This window comes from Monodon monoceros, unplaced genomic scaffold (genome assembly GCF_005190385.1).
Source record: "Monodon monoceros isolate NGI ecotype Baffin Bay Population unplaced genomic scaffold, NGI_Narwhal_1 Super_Scaffold_11, whole genome shotgun sequence".
NCBI classification, from domain to species: domain Eukaryota; kingdom Metazoa; phylum Chordata; class Mammalia; order Artiodactyla; family Monodontidae; genus Monodon; species Monodon monoceros.
Genome location: NW_021703767.1, coordinates 97,936,253 through 97,952,546, shown reverse-complemented (window position 1 = coordinate 97,952,546; position 16,294 = coordinate 97,936,253). Strand labels below are relative to the sequence as shown.

Genomic DNA, 16,294 nt, shown 5'->3' with positions numbered 1-16,294 from the left:
GCTTTTTAACTGTACTTTAGAGTTAAAACATCAGCTTATGTATAAGGATATTATAAGAAAGAGCTTAATGAAATTCATTATTTTATCTCTTTTATGAATGTCATTGAGTATATACCATATACTACTTCAGAGAGGGTCTTCTTTATGAGGACACACAGGAGAAATTTCTCTCTGTTTCTGATATCAGAAAAGCTAAAAAACTGACTTTTGCCTTATGGATACTACAGTGTGCAACAGATCACTCTTCCTTCTTTTCTTTGGCCACAAAGATGCTTAAAATAGTCCCCATCCTGCCTCCCTAATGACCAAATATACCCTTCCAAACCACACTGATACTTAATGGAAAGAAGAAAAAAACCACTAAGGATGGTGCTGCTTCACTGATTCTCTTCATTAACCCAATGATTTGGCAGGATATATTTTAATGAAATTAGTATGTATGTGTACACAGGCACTGCATTTTAGAGTATTAAACAAATCAAAATAGCTCTAATCCAACACACACAATGTAATTTCTTCTAGTGAAATACGCAGATGTCTAATGACGTTATTTGCGCTATCAGTTAAGAGTGGTATCAATAAACTAATCTTTGCCATAAAAAGAAATCAAGCTGGATGGATTTATAGTTTCAACTCCAATGAGACTCAACTGTAAACTTTTTCTAGATTTAAACATTAAAATACCTTCCCTGAAATATAACTTGTTTTAGCTATTGATGGGAGCAAACACACAAAAAGTAAATAAAAATTAAGACTTTGGGTGTCTTGATATGTATTTAGGATGGGATGGATTAATTTTTATATGAAAGACTGTACCCAATATGTAGAGTAGGGTTGTCCAATAAATATAATGCAAGAAACAATGAGGAGCCTATGTAATTTAAAATTTTCTAGTAGCCACATTAAAAAGTAAAAAGAAAAAACATGTGAAGTTATTTTAAGAGTACATCCAAAATATTACCATTTCAACATGTAATCAACATAATACACTTATTACTGAGTTGTATACATTCTTTTTTTTGGTATTCACCTTCAAAATCTGGTGTGTATTTTATACCTGGAGTACAACTCAATTTGAACTCGCTGTATTTTAAGTGCTCAACAGCAACACATAGCTAGTGATTATCAATTGAACATCTCAGGTCTAGAGACAATGAAAAAATTCATTCGAGTGACTCAGCTGTATATTCTCAAAATATCCTTAATCTGACATACACAGGGGTCTTATTTCCCCCCTCAAAAATACTGTTTTATACTTACGTTCTATAGGTAAACAATATGAAGAAAATCTTTGAGTTATAACTTTATAAAAGTTTTAATAAGTCAAATAAAACAGAATTTAAAAATATACTCTAAAGCTAAACAGAGAACACTCTGAAGAAGTCAGTTTCAAAAGCACGAAGTGACAAAAGCTGAATGCTAAGGAAACAGCACCTGTTCCAGCTCACTCTTTAGAAGTGTTTTAAGCTTTAAAGAGTACACTAAAACAAGCACAAGATGACTGAAAAGATTTTCACTAGAAAACCAAACAAAACAGGTTTTCACTAAAAAAATAAAGAAATAAACTGGCAATTATCACATGGTATTTAGATTTATATATAACATACTTTTTAATCATCATAATAAATTATCTGCATCTCACCTTAATGAAAGCCGCTCTCAGTGTCTGAGCTGCAGACAGATTTACTCGTTCTAGCTGCAATAAAAATTTTAAATCATTAACATCGATTTTCTTGGAAAAAGCATATTTCTGATATTTCATTCTGTAGTAATCACATTGATATGTTCATCGATTAACAAAAATACTTGCTAATGATTCTAAATCACCATAATTCTTTAAACAGACAGGCAATCTAAAATTTTCATTAAAATCATGAAAAATTAAGGCATGTATATCAGTCTCTTAATTTATTCCTTTTAAAAAATTACTGTACCTTAAAGATAGATTTATTTTAAGATAAGCACAGAATACAAAATAACATTAAGTCCCTATAGAAAGAATAAACATATTCACTTAAATTTCTGAAAACAGGGAGGGTTCAAGATTAACTCTCAGTGCTCTGTTGCAAATACATGGCAAATTATGTGTGTACTGACTATAAAATGACCAAAACAAAGAAAATATCTATTACTTAAGATTCTTTGTATTTACTACCTTACTCTTTTAAAATTGCTTTTCAATCCCCTCAGTCAGGCATTAAACTGAGATTAATCTTTTTTATTAATTAGCAAATAGCACTGATAAAAGGTTTGACAGTTAAATTGAAGACTGTGGATCATCTGGATTTCAGAGATGCTTTTATCTGTCCTTGTCCTCTATTTTTTTTTTAACCAGGGTTAAAAAATGGTTACCTAAAATCATGAGTCAAAAGTTCAAATGCTTTTAATTCTTATGTCGAATGTGTAAGGTTTACAATTCTGAAAGATAAATGTCCTTATTAGACACTATATAAGTTGCTTTTCAGTGAGCTGAAGGCATGCAATTTCATTAAAAAACTCCATTTTTTGAAGAGTTAACTGCCAGGCTTAAAATAACTAGCTTCAGTTAAAATCAGATTTCCTTAGTCCCTAAGAATTAGGCCAGTTAACTCAATCAAACTCAACATAAATATTTTTTATTTGGGACAATATTAAATGTTCAAAAACAATGTAACCTTTGTAGATTTTTATGCAAGTAGAATATTTCTACAAAAATCTTATGATTATATATCACATCATACAATAAATATTCCTTTCAATTCCTTAAGGCAATGAAAATGTTTCCCTTTATAAATGACATACACACACACACCCCTAATCAATCTCCAACAGTTTAAATCAATTTATTTTCTAAACAAGACAGAAATGCCAAGAACCTTATCTCCTTACGAGTTATCACCTTAAGCAAAAGGCAAAAACAACAAAATCTGCCAAATAATTTATCTCCAAAAATAAACAATGGGCCATTTAATTTAGTATTTAACTTGGCTTCTACAAATCCTGTAAAATCTAACATTGCCCTTGTGGGTCAAAGGAAAGACACAAGGGGACCCAGGTAGGCAAAAATAGCAAATAAGCAACTACATAAGGTAGGTATATTAATTGATGAAGGTATATTTCCCAAAATTAAAATTTTCTTCTTCGACCAAATTCATTTAATCACAATAAATCCCAATGAACAGTAAAATAACAATACAGCTCTTCTGATCTCAAGTTCATGTTGTGCAAGGGAGGCAGGGGCCGACAGCAGGATGAGTGTTTCCTCCCAGATAGGAACCCATTTCCTTGTTCGGGTTACACCACCCTCTGATCTCTTCTGACAAGTCAAAGGTCTGAGTCAGATGTGTGCCTTCAAGTACTGGCATTATTAACTCATTCTGTACTGCCCTGACTGGTATGTGAAATGGTCAAGGGAAGTAAAAGAGGCCCCAAAAGTCGGTGAAGAACTATAAAATTGGTCAAGACAGACATCTACATCTCTAGATTTCTAGATTAAGTTTACATATATATATATACATATATATATATACCTGAGGAAAGACAGAAAGGTCAGACTTAACGTACTGAATCAAATCTGTGAGCTGTGAAGCACCTGACTAGAACTCTGCTAGGAGTCATTTGGGGATACATTACTTACCCACAACATCTTGCAATAAACCCACTGGGCTTTTTTACTCATATGATAGCAACACTGCCCAGGAAGTACCAGGCACAGAGGCACATACATACATTAAAAAAATATTCTGAATGAAACTTAATCTTTCATCCATAAATTTATCTAAATTGTTCTTGAATCTATTTATAATTTCAGCCTGTAATACTCAGGTAGCAAGATATGTTTATACATGCCCTATTAAAAAGTGCTTCTATTTTAGGCCTCTTACATGTGATAGATGATTTCATAATAAAATCATGTTCATCTTACCTGTACCTTTCATGACAGTATCAGGTTCTGGTAATATACTAATAAAAGCTACCATTTACTAAGCACATATTATGGACTATTATATAGAATATTTTTATAGAGAGTATCTCTAATCCTCATAATAAATCTGTAGCTAGTTATCAGCATCTCCATTTTACAGAGGAAGAAACTCAGTTTGCATAAATTTACCCAACATAAAACAGCTAATAAGTACAGAGACAGGATTCACACCAGATCTGTCTGGTTCCAAAACCCATACACAAGCCACTCATGCTATCCTGCCTCCCTGTACTCACCCTTTCTGGACTGGAGTCTAACCTATTACTGAATCTCTCCAGCTACTTAAGAAAGAACAAAGTCCCGAGTTTCTACCATGTGAGAGAAGTCAGTGTGAGAGATACAAAGAAATAGACTATAGTCCTGGAACCCCAGAAGATTAACTTAAGTAGGTAGCTACATGGAAACTGATGGGATCACTGTCAGCTAAAGTACAAAGGAAAGTACGAAGATGAGATCTGAACTGGTCCTTGAAGAATGTGGTCCCTTAAAATCGCCTTCCTTAGTGTTTCTTCAGGGTAACACAAGGGGGCGTAATGATATTATGTCAGTTTGGAACAGACAAATAATATCCACTTTGTTTCCAATACTTTTACTAATGGGTCCAGTATTTTTCCAACTTTTGGGATAATGGTCTTTGACTAGGGTGTGTTTAAAGAGACAATGCAATCATTTTTCAGTGGTGCCTGATAGTGCATACACCATGTTTTAAGTCCAAAGAAGGAGGGGGCATATGATAATGGATACTGGGACATGGAGAGGCACTCCTGGATCTCTGCCATGTAGAACTTCTACGTCACAAGTAAAAAGAGTTTTAAAAAAAAAAAAAGAGAGAGAATCAGGGTGAGAGAAAAGGGCGCATAACATTTCCCCTCACCTAAAGAGAGGGAAGTGCAACTGGAGGGAAATGACAGGCTGGGTGAGCCCAACATTAAGGTCTCACCCCAACCTCACATTCTGCCTACTCTCAGTTGTGTGAACTCCTCCTGCAACTGACTTCATAGATTTTGAGAGCACTTAACTATTAACTAATTCCAAACTTGTCAAATTTAACTTTCTGGGTCATTTATAAAAATATTTTAAAAGCTTGTAACTAATTTTGATTCCACAAAGAGCTCATTTATTATATTGCTCCCTCCAGAAATATCAGTTCATTCCTATACTTTATTTTCTAGTATCAAGCTGGTTTTTTAAAACCGTAATTATAAAAAATATATCCACTTAACCCCCTTTGGTTGCTCAAGTTTTAAACAGTCTTGCATAAAGTCTTTCAGAAGTTTTTTTGTTTTGTTTTGTTTTTTAGGTCAAAATAATTAATTAGTTGGTTCCAAGTTGTCTATAAATCTCGCTTCCTCAAAATCAGGTATATTTTCCACATGCTGATATCCCTTACCCTTCTTCCCACCCTCCCCCCCACCCCCACAAAGATTATTGATCATATTCTTTAAAAAGAGTTAAACTGAGCCAAGAATAAAAAGAATAAAAACTCCACATAACACCTCTTGTGATTCAAATGATAATGAGGTGAGTTAGGTCAAAAAAAGGAAAAAAAAGAAAAACAGAAGTAGATGGAATCAAGAGGCCACCCGTTAAATTTTATGAGTCCACAGAGAAGGCAAAATGCAATCATCTGTTTTGTACAGATTGATATCAAGTCCAGTAACTGGTTCTAAAAGTTCCTGGCATTGCCAAGTTGTCTGGCAAAAAGGCAACCAGAGACATCTAACTAGTATAAAAATATTCCACCAAAACACTGCCTACAAATATGCAAAACTCTAGGGTATGATCGCAATTTTGTCAGAAAATTATGTGGAAGACTCAATAATAACAGCTAATACTTACTACTAATAGTACATGCCTGGTATTATTCTAGGCATTACAAAACATCAACTCATTTTATTTCCCAGAGTTGTGAGTATTAAGTAAAATATTGTTTATCCTCATTTTGCAGATTAGGAAACTAAGACAAGATTATATAGCATAGCAAGTGGCAGAGGAGTAAATCAAATGCAATGCAAAATATTAACTATGATGGCTTCTCAATGGTGGGGTTGCAGGTGAAACCCATGCCTTCATTGTGGAGAAGTGTATATTTACTATGCTCAAAATTTGAGATTTGATTTTTTCAATAGGAAAAATTATATTTATAATTACATTTCATCTTAGAACGTTCCTTTAAAGTCATAGGAAAAGAAGATACATGATATGTCTTTTCCTGGAATGAAGAACTGAACCATATATCTTTCCTCCTCCATATACAAAGAATCAACAAAAGATAATACAGTACATAAAAGTCTGATCTAAGACTTGGCATGAGGTTTCTATAAACTCATTATTCCATCATGCAACCAGGACACCTAATTCACAGTACATTTGCAACACACGCAGTACACTTGGACTCTGAACTCTGCAGCAGCTGATTAAACGAGAAGCTTACTCCCCAGCTGTGCTGGCATAGCTTCATTAAGTTTAGCAAGCAGCTAGGTCCCAGGATGCCATAAATAACTTTCCCCTATGAGCTGCAGTAACAGTGCTAAAATTTCCGCAGGTGTAAGGATGTCCTACTACCTAAAAATCTGTTCTGCAAAATGACTTCTGGGCTACCATTGTTACTATTATGAATGTAATGTTAAGGTGAGAATGCAAGCTTTTTAACTCTCACAGTACACTGTGGATAAACCTGAGTGAATCAATTTAGCTTCAGAGTAAAACTTTACCCCTACTGTGGTGCTATTTTCTGTAAAATTAATTTGACAACCATTTTATCTTTAAATCTGCAAAGCAGAGAAAAACAGAGCCAAACTAAACTCTAATTTTCCCATGACTATTTATAGAAAATCCATGTTTGAACTATAGTTAAATATTGTTTAACTGATTAGGTATCTTATTTAAGATGGTACATTAATACACTAGAATGTCAGAGAACAATGCTAGTATTTAAAAACGAAAAAAGCTTGATACCATGACGTTAGATCAGTAAATTCAATGTGAGAATTAGATCCTGACAATTTAACATAGTATCTCTCAGTCGGCCTCATCCAGACATTTCATTTTCAAATTTCACTTCTAACAATTAGTTCTTGAAGCAACTATAAATCATTTGGCAACATGTTCTAATTCTGGGCCCATTAACCCATGTATGTTTTCAGATCTCAGATTTCTGGAAGAGATTTACTAGTCCCTTCATAGCCATTTCTTCTTCTTTCAAATTAATTTTTTGTACACATGAATCAATTATAAGAGGTATACCAGTATTAATCCCAACAGTTCATTTTACCAGAATCCCACATCTTTTATAACAGTTTTCCAAAGTCAAGATTCAAATAAAATCATTTTACCATATGTAGGAAAAGGTCACTCAAATTGTTAGGAAAAAAGCTTTTCTCATTCCTCCCTCATTAACCAGAGGATCAAATTGAAGTTCTGCAATGTACATTGCCCTCCCTTCAAATAAATACTCAAAATACCAGATAAATATAGAAAATGCCCCCAAACAACTTGATCCAATAGCCTACAGAGTTAGCTATATAGACATGAAAAGAGGGAGCACCTCTGGGTGGAACTGTCATGATGGTTCTTGAAGAACATGAGAAGTTCAAACACTAAATGTCAAGATAGGTTACTCACCTACCGTTCAGTGACCCTCTCCTTACCTCATACCTGGTTCAAGAATAATTAAATAGTTAATAATGTATTTGCTTAAACATCTGTATTCCCTACAACTCTTGGGAAGAAGTATGCCGACTTTTTCTTCTCCATATCTCCAGACCCTTGCTGAGTACTTGACAAATTAACAGTTGGCATTACATTCACTGAACTGCACTGAAGCACTTGCTTCCAACAATAACTGTAGTCTTGCAATGACTGGGTAAAGTGTTAGAACAAAATGGCAGAATTACTGGAGCGTTGGCTACAGCTGCCAGAAATGGATATAACCAGCCCTAAAAGAGTGCCTCCAATGCTACCACGGTAGCAGGATAATAGGGACAGGTTTTCAAAAGATGCCTCCTCCTTGCTTCCTCTTTAGTAAACTTCTCAATTTCCTAACCACCCAGCTAGGTGTGGTCATAAATCTAAACTCTTGCCAATGAGATGTCAATGGAAGTCTTATGTAGGACTTTCAAAAAGGTTACTTTAAGGAAGCTGAATCAGCTGGAAATAACCCCCCCCCCCCGCTCCACTTTTTACCCCTTCTAGACAACAACTTAAGACAAAATAGCAGCGGCCATCTTACATACTGAAGTGACCTTGATAATGGAAGGCAAGCACTAGGATGATGAAACAGAAGATAGGAACCTGAGTTTCTGATGATACTGACTGATAATACTACTACTCCTGGACCACTTACCTCCAGAATTTTTTATGTAGAGAAATAAACTTTAAAGCAAAATAATTTCACATATCAGGTATCAGGATATCAGTTCACCATTAAAAGGAGGGGAGTAATTATCTCTAAAGAACTTCCAGTTCTAAAATTCTCTACATACCTTAGCATATAAACTTAAAAGAAAAACCTAAAATGTATTGGTATTATTAAGTCCTGGAAAATTCCTAAAATAAAAAAGCAACTATATATTCTCTAGATACGAAGAATGGTATCTTCCATTTATCAGTAAAATTATGTTTGTTGCTACTGACTATAACTCATTAGGATATTTTTGTGCCTGCTCTTCTGGCTGCCTAAAATGTGCTAATCCCCAACTCTTCAACACTCTAACCCTTATTTATCTCTTTCAGATGTTAGCATATATGTCTCTTTTACCAGTGAGGCCTGTCCTGGCCCCTAAAGTAGGTCCTACCTGCTATTTTATTTAACACACTTTAAAAAAAAAAAAAACTTCCTAGCACTTACCACAATTTTTCATTTATATAATTACTTGTATTCTTTTGTTCAATGTCTCTCTCTCTCCCACTATAGTGAAACCTCCAGAGGAGGTATAAAAAGTCAGGGTTTTTCCCTCGATGTTTTATGTCCATGCCTGGCACAATGCCTAACACACAGATGGAGTCCATTTATGTAAGTACTTATTATATGAAGGAACAAACGAATGAATAAATGAAGCAAGCATTAAGGAACTGCAGAGATCATATGAAGCAATGTTTACTCACTTACCTCATTAAACACAGGATACATGACTGCATAGAGGGGCATAGAAACCATGGAAGTGGTCTCAGCTTCATTCTTCATCTCTTCCATTGTCATCCTCATTCAAAAGCCAACTACAGTAGAAAAAGCAGTGCTAAAATGCAGAGGAATCTTCATTCACTGCAGCCTTTCTTCTCTTTTTTGTGATAAAAGAACAGGGCACAAAACATATGCTGACCTGGTTAAAGGGGACGAAAGAACAGAGATTTACTACGCTAGAATTAATAATAAAAAATTAAGGTGTTTAACATTTTCATTAAAATTCTTTTGCTAATTGTTCATTGATTTTTGTCACCTAAAAAATAACCAAAACATAGCAAGCATCAAAGATTTAAGGCAAAATTTTAAATTCTACAAAATGTGATCTATTTGGGAAAAAAATTGACCTAATTTATTAATTAAATAATTCACTTAATATTATTTAATTTTGCCAGTGGCATTTTTTGAATCTTTGTCCAAATCTGACACAGAGACTAAGAAGAAAAACCCAGACACTGGTAGTTTGGAAATAAAATATCGAGAATTCAACAATATAAGAGAAATTTTGCTTTGAGGAGTTGAAGAAATGTGTTGCTTTTTAAGAGAAAGCAACTGTATTTAATTCCTTTGCTAGGCTGAAATATGAGCCTAATTATAAAGTGAAAGAGTAACAGTAGTAACATACCTGTATATTAAATGATATACATGTTAAACAAAAAGCCATTAATTTTGAATAATTTCTACCATTTATAAAACATTTTCAGATTATAAAACATATTTCACATGCATTTAGTCCTAATAACTTACCTTAGAGTAACTGTCATTCTAATTTTACAGATGAAAATGTAGACTCTGAGATGATAAGTAACTTGCCAAAGATCACACATGCAGAGGCCTGTGACTTGATCCCTGTGCTCTGAATCCAGATCTGACACTCCCAAATCAGAAAATAAAGTATGAAGTAAAAACCCAGAACCTCATCTACCCAGGAAAATGCCCAGAAGTTATTCATTCACTGAATAGCACTTACTACATGCAAGATACAATGGGGGATGAAAAAGGTGTGGTCTTAATCATTAAAACATTATCTGAGCCAGACTGTGGAAGACCTAAGCAGTTTGAAAGCTACAAAGGCCAGTACTCATGGCTTTAAAACCTTCCAATAACCTGTCCCGTTTGAGAACTGCTTACTATTCTTCCATATATCCCTAACAGTGAAGGGGAACTCAACACTTAAAAAAACATTTTAGCCTTATTTCTGGTAGTTCTAAACATGGAAAGTCTTTCCTGTTTCTGAGCTTAAATCTGCTCCCTGACTTCACAGAACCAAATAAATAATAAATAAAAGGAAGAAAAGGCCAATTCCTAAATTTTATTCTATAGGACAAGAGAAAATCATTACCTAATGAGACAACTGGTACTTAAGTAGACTGCTTTGGTCATAGCATTAAGGAAAGAATGGAGGAACAGAAGTTGAAGGCAAGGAAAACTTAAGAAATCTAGTGCATCTAGATCAACAGGACCTGAATAATAAGCAAGAGCAAGCAGATAAGCATCAATTCTGGCCCTGCTGTTCCTATTTGATTACTTAATAAGTCATTTGGTAATCTGCTTTTCCACTTAAAAATTAACTGTGAATACCTTTTCATACTAATTGGAATAAAGAAGAGGGGCTGAAGTGCTGTCAAAATGAAAATGATGGATACTGGATGTACAGTATAAGTAATAAATAAAAAGCATCAGTATCTATGAAAAAAGAAAGTGAAAAACAGCAGTACAGGGCCAACAACAGAACTTGAAGAGCTATTTCATTTTTTTTTTTTTACCACATCAGTACAATACCACAGTATTGTACCACATCAGAAAATTTTCACTTAAAATATTTATGATTTAAGTCAACTGTCTCTCCCTCTGTATATATACATTTATTTTTATACATATAAAAATATATATATTTATTTCTTGCTTCTTAAACTAACTTTACAGGACTATCAGCTACTATTTATCATCAAAAAGATAATATTATAGCAATATTATGGGCTACATAGGTGGCTGGCCCACTCCACACTTAACCACCTTTTTAAATATTGTTCCTATGGGAAAATGTTCCAAAGAACCAATATACATCTGGCCTTTTCAGAACACACGTTCGCAAGCTGGGGCCAAACACAGTTTCATTGGTGTTTACATGAGATTAAAAATCAACAATTCCAATAAGGCTTTTTAAATATTAAATTGCTCTGCCAATTTTAATTCAACTTCAAGTTAAAATATGCTGTCATTCCTTCTACATGCTTCTTCATTTGAAATGGTTTAATGGACAACCTACCAATTACTCCAAGCCACTCCAATGCCAAACTCAGTCTTAGGAGTTTCTGCCCTGCACTACCCAACCAACCCACAGGAGTCTGTTCATTTAAAGAACTATACTTGGGTGTATCTTAAGGCTCAGAATCAGCATTTCCTGAAACAGCCTCACTTTACTCCATCTGGGCACAAAAGAGCCAAAGCTATTTACTCACACATAAAATGAGTGAACAAAGGGAAGTTCTTGGTATTGATGTATGCAGTTCTTGGGGAGAAACAGAAGCTTCCTAAGTAAAGTAAATTCTACACTTAAAAAATATTTGTAGGCAGGTCTATTTGTCTTGTTTTTCTCTATAGTGAAATCTAGTACTTAGCCCCCTTACATGGTCCTATATTCTTATAATCCCTTTAATTTCCCTCCCTAAAGAGGGGAAGTTTTATTTTTGTTGGCTCTCCAAACTGTCCATAATATTTAGCTAAAAGAAGTTTGTTTATTCTAGCAGTAAACAGAACCCATGAGTTCATGTTACAGTTTACAAGTGTAGTTCTTTTTTCCAATAGCCATTACAGTCAGCATAGCAGGTACATAGTAGACACTTTATAAACGTTTGTTGAACGAATAAATCAGTGAGTTAAGAGATGGGCAATTTATAAGTTGAATCAGTCTTGCTAATACTTTTCAAATATCAAGGCTAGCAAAACAAAAACAGACCCAGAAATCTAAATAATTTTATTAACAAAGTCTGGACCCAGTTACATTTACCAGTTTTTACTTCTTTTGGCTATCACAAGCTCTTCCTACTATAGTAAGCTAAGAGAATATAAGCATCAGATAACTGCAAATAAAACCAGAATTCCAACAGAAATTTACATGAAAACCAAATAAAACCAAAGAAAATAAAATAGAGATTATAAATTCTAATGTCTCAATTTTATTAAGGCTACCAGGATGTGATCCTAGGGACATAACTGGTGTATAATTTAATAGTTCACAAAATTCTCAAAGTGCAAGCATCTCCAATATTGGTTAACCTTGCTTTACACATAAGAAATATCCTAAAAATCACCCAACTTTTAGCAGAAAGCAAAACTTTTCCTATGAGAAAAAGTGAAAGAGTGGTGCAGTTTCCAAATGTTGGATGACCTAGGGCGTCACAATCACTTCAGGGCCTATTAAAAACACAAATCCCCAAGACTACTCAATCAGAATCTCCAAGAAAGGGTCAAGGAAGCTGTATTTTAACAGCCCGCCTAGATGATTCTTGTGAACAGAACCGGCTGGAAATCACTGGTATGGAAAGAACGGTGGCTAGAGTCAGAAAAAAGAGTTGCTAAGGCCAGTCTTGAGACATAGGTAAAATTAAGTTTGACTCAGTACCTGAGACAGGGTTTTTTGGTCCTGACTTTGTAGAAGTTTCACTTAATCACTGACATTGTTTCCTCATCAGAAACAGAAAGGGGTAAAAATTATATCATCTTAAAGGCCATGGTACTCTAAAATTCAGTGATAATAAAATTTTATTACTGGTATCTCCTAAAGGTTCCAAAGTAATCTCGTGGGAAATTTTTAAAAAAGAAAAAGATCTCATCAGATCTTAAAAAAATTCACGAATTCCAATAAGGAGATCCTCTTCAATAGTTGGTTGATTCAGGGTTTCAAATAACTGACAACCCCTTGCTTTCTCTTAAGCATCTGGCATCACGAATCACACCCAGAAACTGAATTTATTCCAAAGTGGGTATAGATCAGTCTGGCCAATTCACATAGCTGGAAAGGTGGGCATCTGACATCACAACCTACCTTTTAGGGCCTTCTTATGCCAAAATATTGTAGTCACTTCCAAACAAGAGACAAAAGGTTTAGAGGAGGAAGCTAGGAAAAAGGCAGGCAGAGGAACAGGGTAAGTAAGAGATCCTACTTAGACCAAAATGAGCTTGAACCTTCAGGATACACCTACATCTCTCTCCTTCCTCTGCAAATTATATTTTCTATAATTCAAGGTCCTCCATTCTAACAGTTTTCTTCTTGAATAAGGTAACGTGGAACTCAACCTCCCTGAACATGCACTGCTGTCAGCTTAGTATTGATAGAATTTTGCATTTAGGGACCTCTAGGAACAATCTCTTCTTAATGGTAGGTGTAATATATTACATTTTGCCACTCTATCTGTTTACATGTATCAATTTTTTCTAGGCTTCTCCAAAATAATAAATGCACAATTTGTGCAGAGATATGTGAAAGGAGTGTAAGAACGACCTGAAAACATGGGCTCAAATCCTGTCATTATAAACCATCTTGTCTCTGAGCAAGTCACTTGACCTATCTATGCTTTAGTTTTTTAAGATGGACCAAAACTGAGCTGTATACTTGAAAGTGATATAATTAGACTGAAAGATGAAGTAATTTCTAAATCAAACCATAAAGCCTCTATATTAAATCACTTTAATTTACTAAGTTACTAAGCACTGTATTTTTGCACTTTTAAGTAACTATTTAAAGAAAGTATACATTCTGCAAAGAATTATCACTTCACTGGAAGATCTGATCTCAGTCAGATTTGTAAAGGCACCTCCTCTGTTATACCACAATTTCCAGGAATCGGATACCACCAACTGTTTGTTTTTTAAAAAAAAAAAAAAAGATAAAAAAGATATAATCTCTAATACCTCTGTACACATGACTGACCAAACAAGCATTTACTGAGTTATTAAGAAATAATAGAGGTTCTAACTAAAACAACATCTGAAAATTAAGATGTTTTTGAAAATAGGTAACACTGGCAAATTAGCACACAATGACCCACGAAGGAAAAATGCCTAAATGTAAAATTTAGCAATTTAACTCCGTTTACTTTATCATTCTTTGTTAAACTCCATATAGCTTTCACAGACAAGTGTTCCTTAACTATTAAGCAGATCTGGTTCTAAACATATACTTATAAATCAGTCATTTAAAACTTACTGTTTATTTTTCTATAGAGGGTTAAGTGAGGGTTAAGGTTCTAAGAAAGACTTCAAAGTTCACAATGTTACCTAAAGGAAAACAGTAATAGGGCTGTTTGAATTATACAGTGCCCACCCCCACCAATCCAGTTTCACTTACTTGAGGTCAACTGCGGTCCAAAAATATTAAATGGAAATTTCCAGAAATAAACAATTCATAAGTTTTAAATTGCTCGCCATTCTGAGCAGCATGACATAATCTCACACCCTCCAGCCTGAGACCCCCAGCCACAGATATCGTCTGCTCCCAACATGCAACCATTGACATCATCATGCTTGATGATCCTCCTTCTGACGTATCATCAGAAGGTCAATAGTAGCCTAACACTACATCACAATGCCTACATCATTCACTTTGCTTCATCTTATCACTCAGGCATTTTATCACCTTGCATCATCACAAGGGTAGTACAGTACGATAAGATATTTTGAGAGAGACCATATTCACATAACTTTATTACAGTGCGTTGTTATAATTGCTCTATTTTATTACTAGTTATTGTTAATCTCTTGCTGGGACTTCCCTGGTGGCCCAGTGGTTAAGACTTCACCTTCCAATGCAGGGGGTGCCGGTTCGATCCCTGGTCGAGGAGTTAAGATCCCACATGCCTCATAGCCAAAAAACCAAAAACATAAAATAGAAGCAATATTGTAACAAATTCAATAAAGACTTTAAAAATGGTCCACATGAAAAAAAATCTTAAAAAAAATCTCTTGCTAATTTATAAATTACACTTTACCACACATATGTATGTATAGGAAAAAACAGTATATAGAGGGGATGGTACTATCTGAGGTTTCTGGCATCCACTAGGGGTCTTGGAACCTATAGCCAGAAAAAGGGAGGGCCTACTGTACTTAGTCAACATTAACAGCACTGTCATTAGTGAGGTAAGTGACAAGCATAGTGATTGTAGAACCAGACTCGACTGGAATCAATCCTGGATCTACTACTTACTAGTTCTGTGACCTGGGGCAAGTTATCTAACTTCTCTGTGCTACAGTTTTCTCATCTATGAAATGAGAGTAACAATAGTATCTGTCTCTTAAGGTTGTAAAGCTTAAACAAGTTATTACAAATAAAGTGTTTAGAACAGTACATGGAACACAGTAATTATTTAATATTAGCTATTATGATTAAGTACACTTTAATCTAGTATGACAAGATCTCTTTCTAGAGGTCAGGTCCTCTGTACAATCAACCATCTAGCCAGGGGAGTCAAGGGCTCTTGAAAACCAGATAAATGGGGGAAGATAAGTGATTGTAAACCTTAGAACAGCAGAACTGTTTTGTTTTTCAAATAAATTCTTTTATCAAATCCTAAATGTGAGATAAAACACACTCAACTGTACATTTATTCAACACATGTATTAAGTAATAACTATGGTTTACCAGCCCTTCCTCTCACAGGAGCCCTTCAACACCTCTCTCCACAATTTTAGAATCACTGCTCTAGGGACAATCACTACACAAGCATTATGAACAAAGCATCGTAAGAACAAAGGTGAGTGGTCCGAATAGTAAGGATAAGGACTGGCAAAAGATATCCGGACCCAGATTTTTTCCATAATTCAGATAGTTCCAGATCTCAATTTCTCACCAGTAAATTTATCTGTACTGTTGTCACATGCTCATGCATTTAAGAAACCTAAACGTTAAGACCCTAAAATTGGGGCTTCCCTGGTGGCGCAGTGGTTGAGAGTCCACCTGCCGATGCAGGGGACACGGGTTCGTGCCCCGATCCGGGAAGATCCCACATGCCGCAGAGCAGCTGGGCCCGTGAGCCATGGCCGCTGGGCCTGCGCGTCCAGAGCCTGTGCTCCGCAACGGGAGAGGCCACAACAGTGAGAGGCCTGCGTACTGCAAAAAAAAAAAAAAAAAAAAAAAAAAAAACCCT

The 16,294-nt window shown here is 35.0% G+C and overlaps 1 protein-coding gene across 2 annotated transcripts in view; it reads right to left on the bottom strand.

The window, feature by feature from the left end:
* Window positions 1-16,294, bottom strand: part of PDCD10 (programmed cell death 10) — a 39,314-nt gene that overhangs the window by 13,794 nt on the left and 9,226 nt on the right. For both annotated transcript variants that reach the window (XM_029215039.1, XM_029215038.1), the window contains 2 exons: window positions 9,075-9,285; window positions 1,643-1,696 (listed from right to left, as the gene is read on the bottom strand). In XM_029215039.1, coding sequence (XP_029070872.1) covers window positions 1,643-1,696; window positions 9,075-9,170 — 150 coding nt within the window. In that variant the 5' untranslated portion in view covers window positions 9,171-9,285. The remainder of the gene's footprint in view (window positions 1-1,642; window positions 1,697-9,074; window positions 9,286-16,294) is intronic.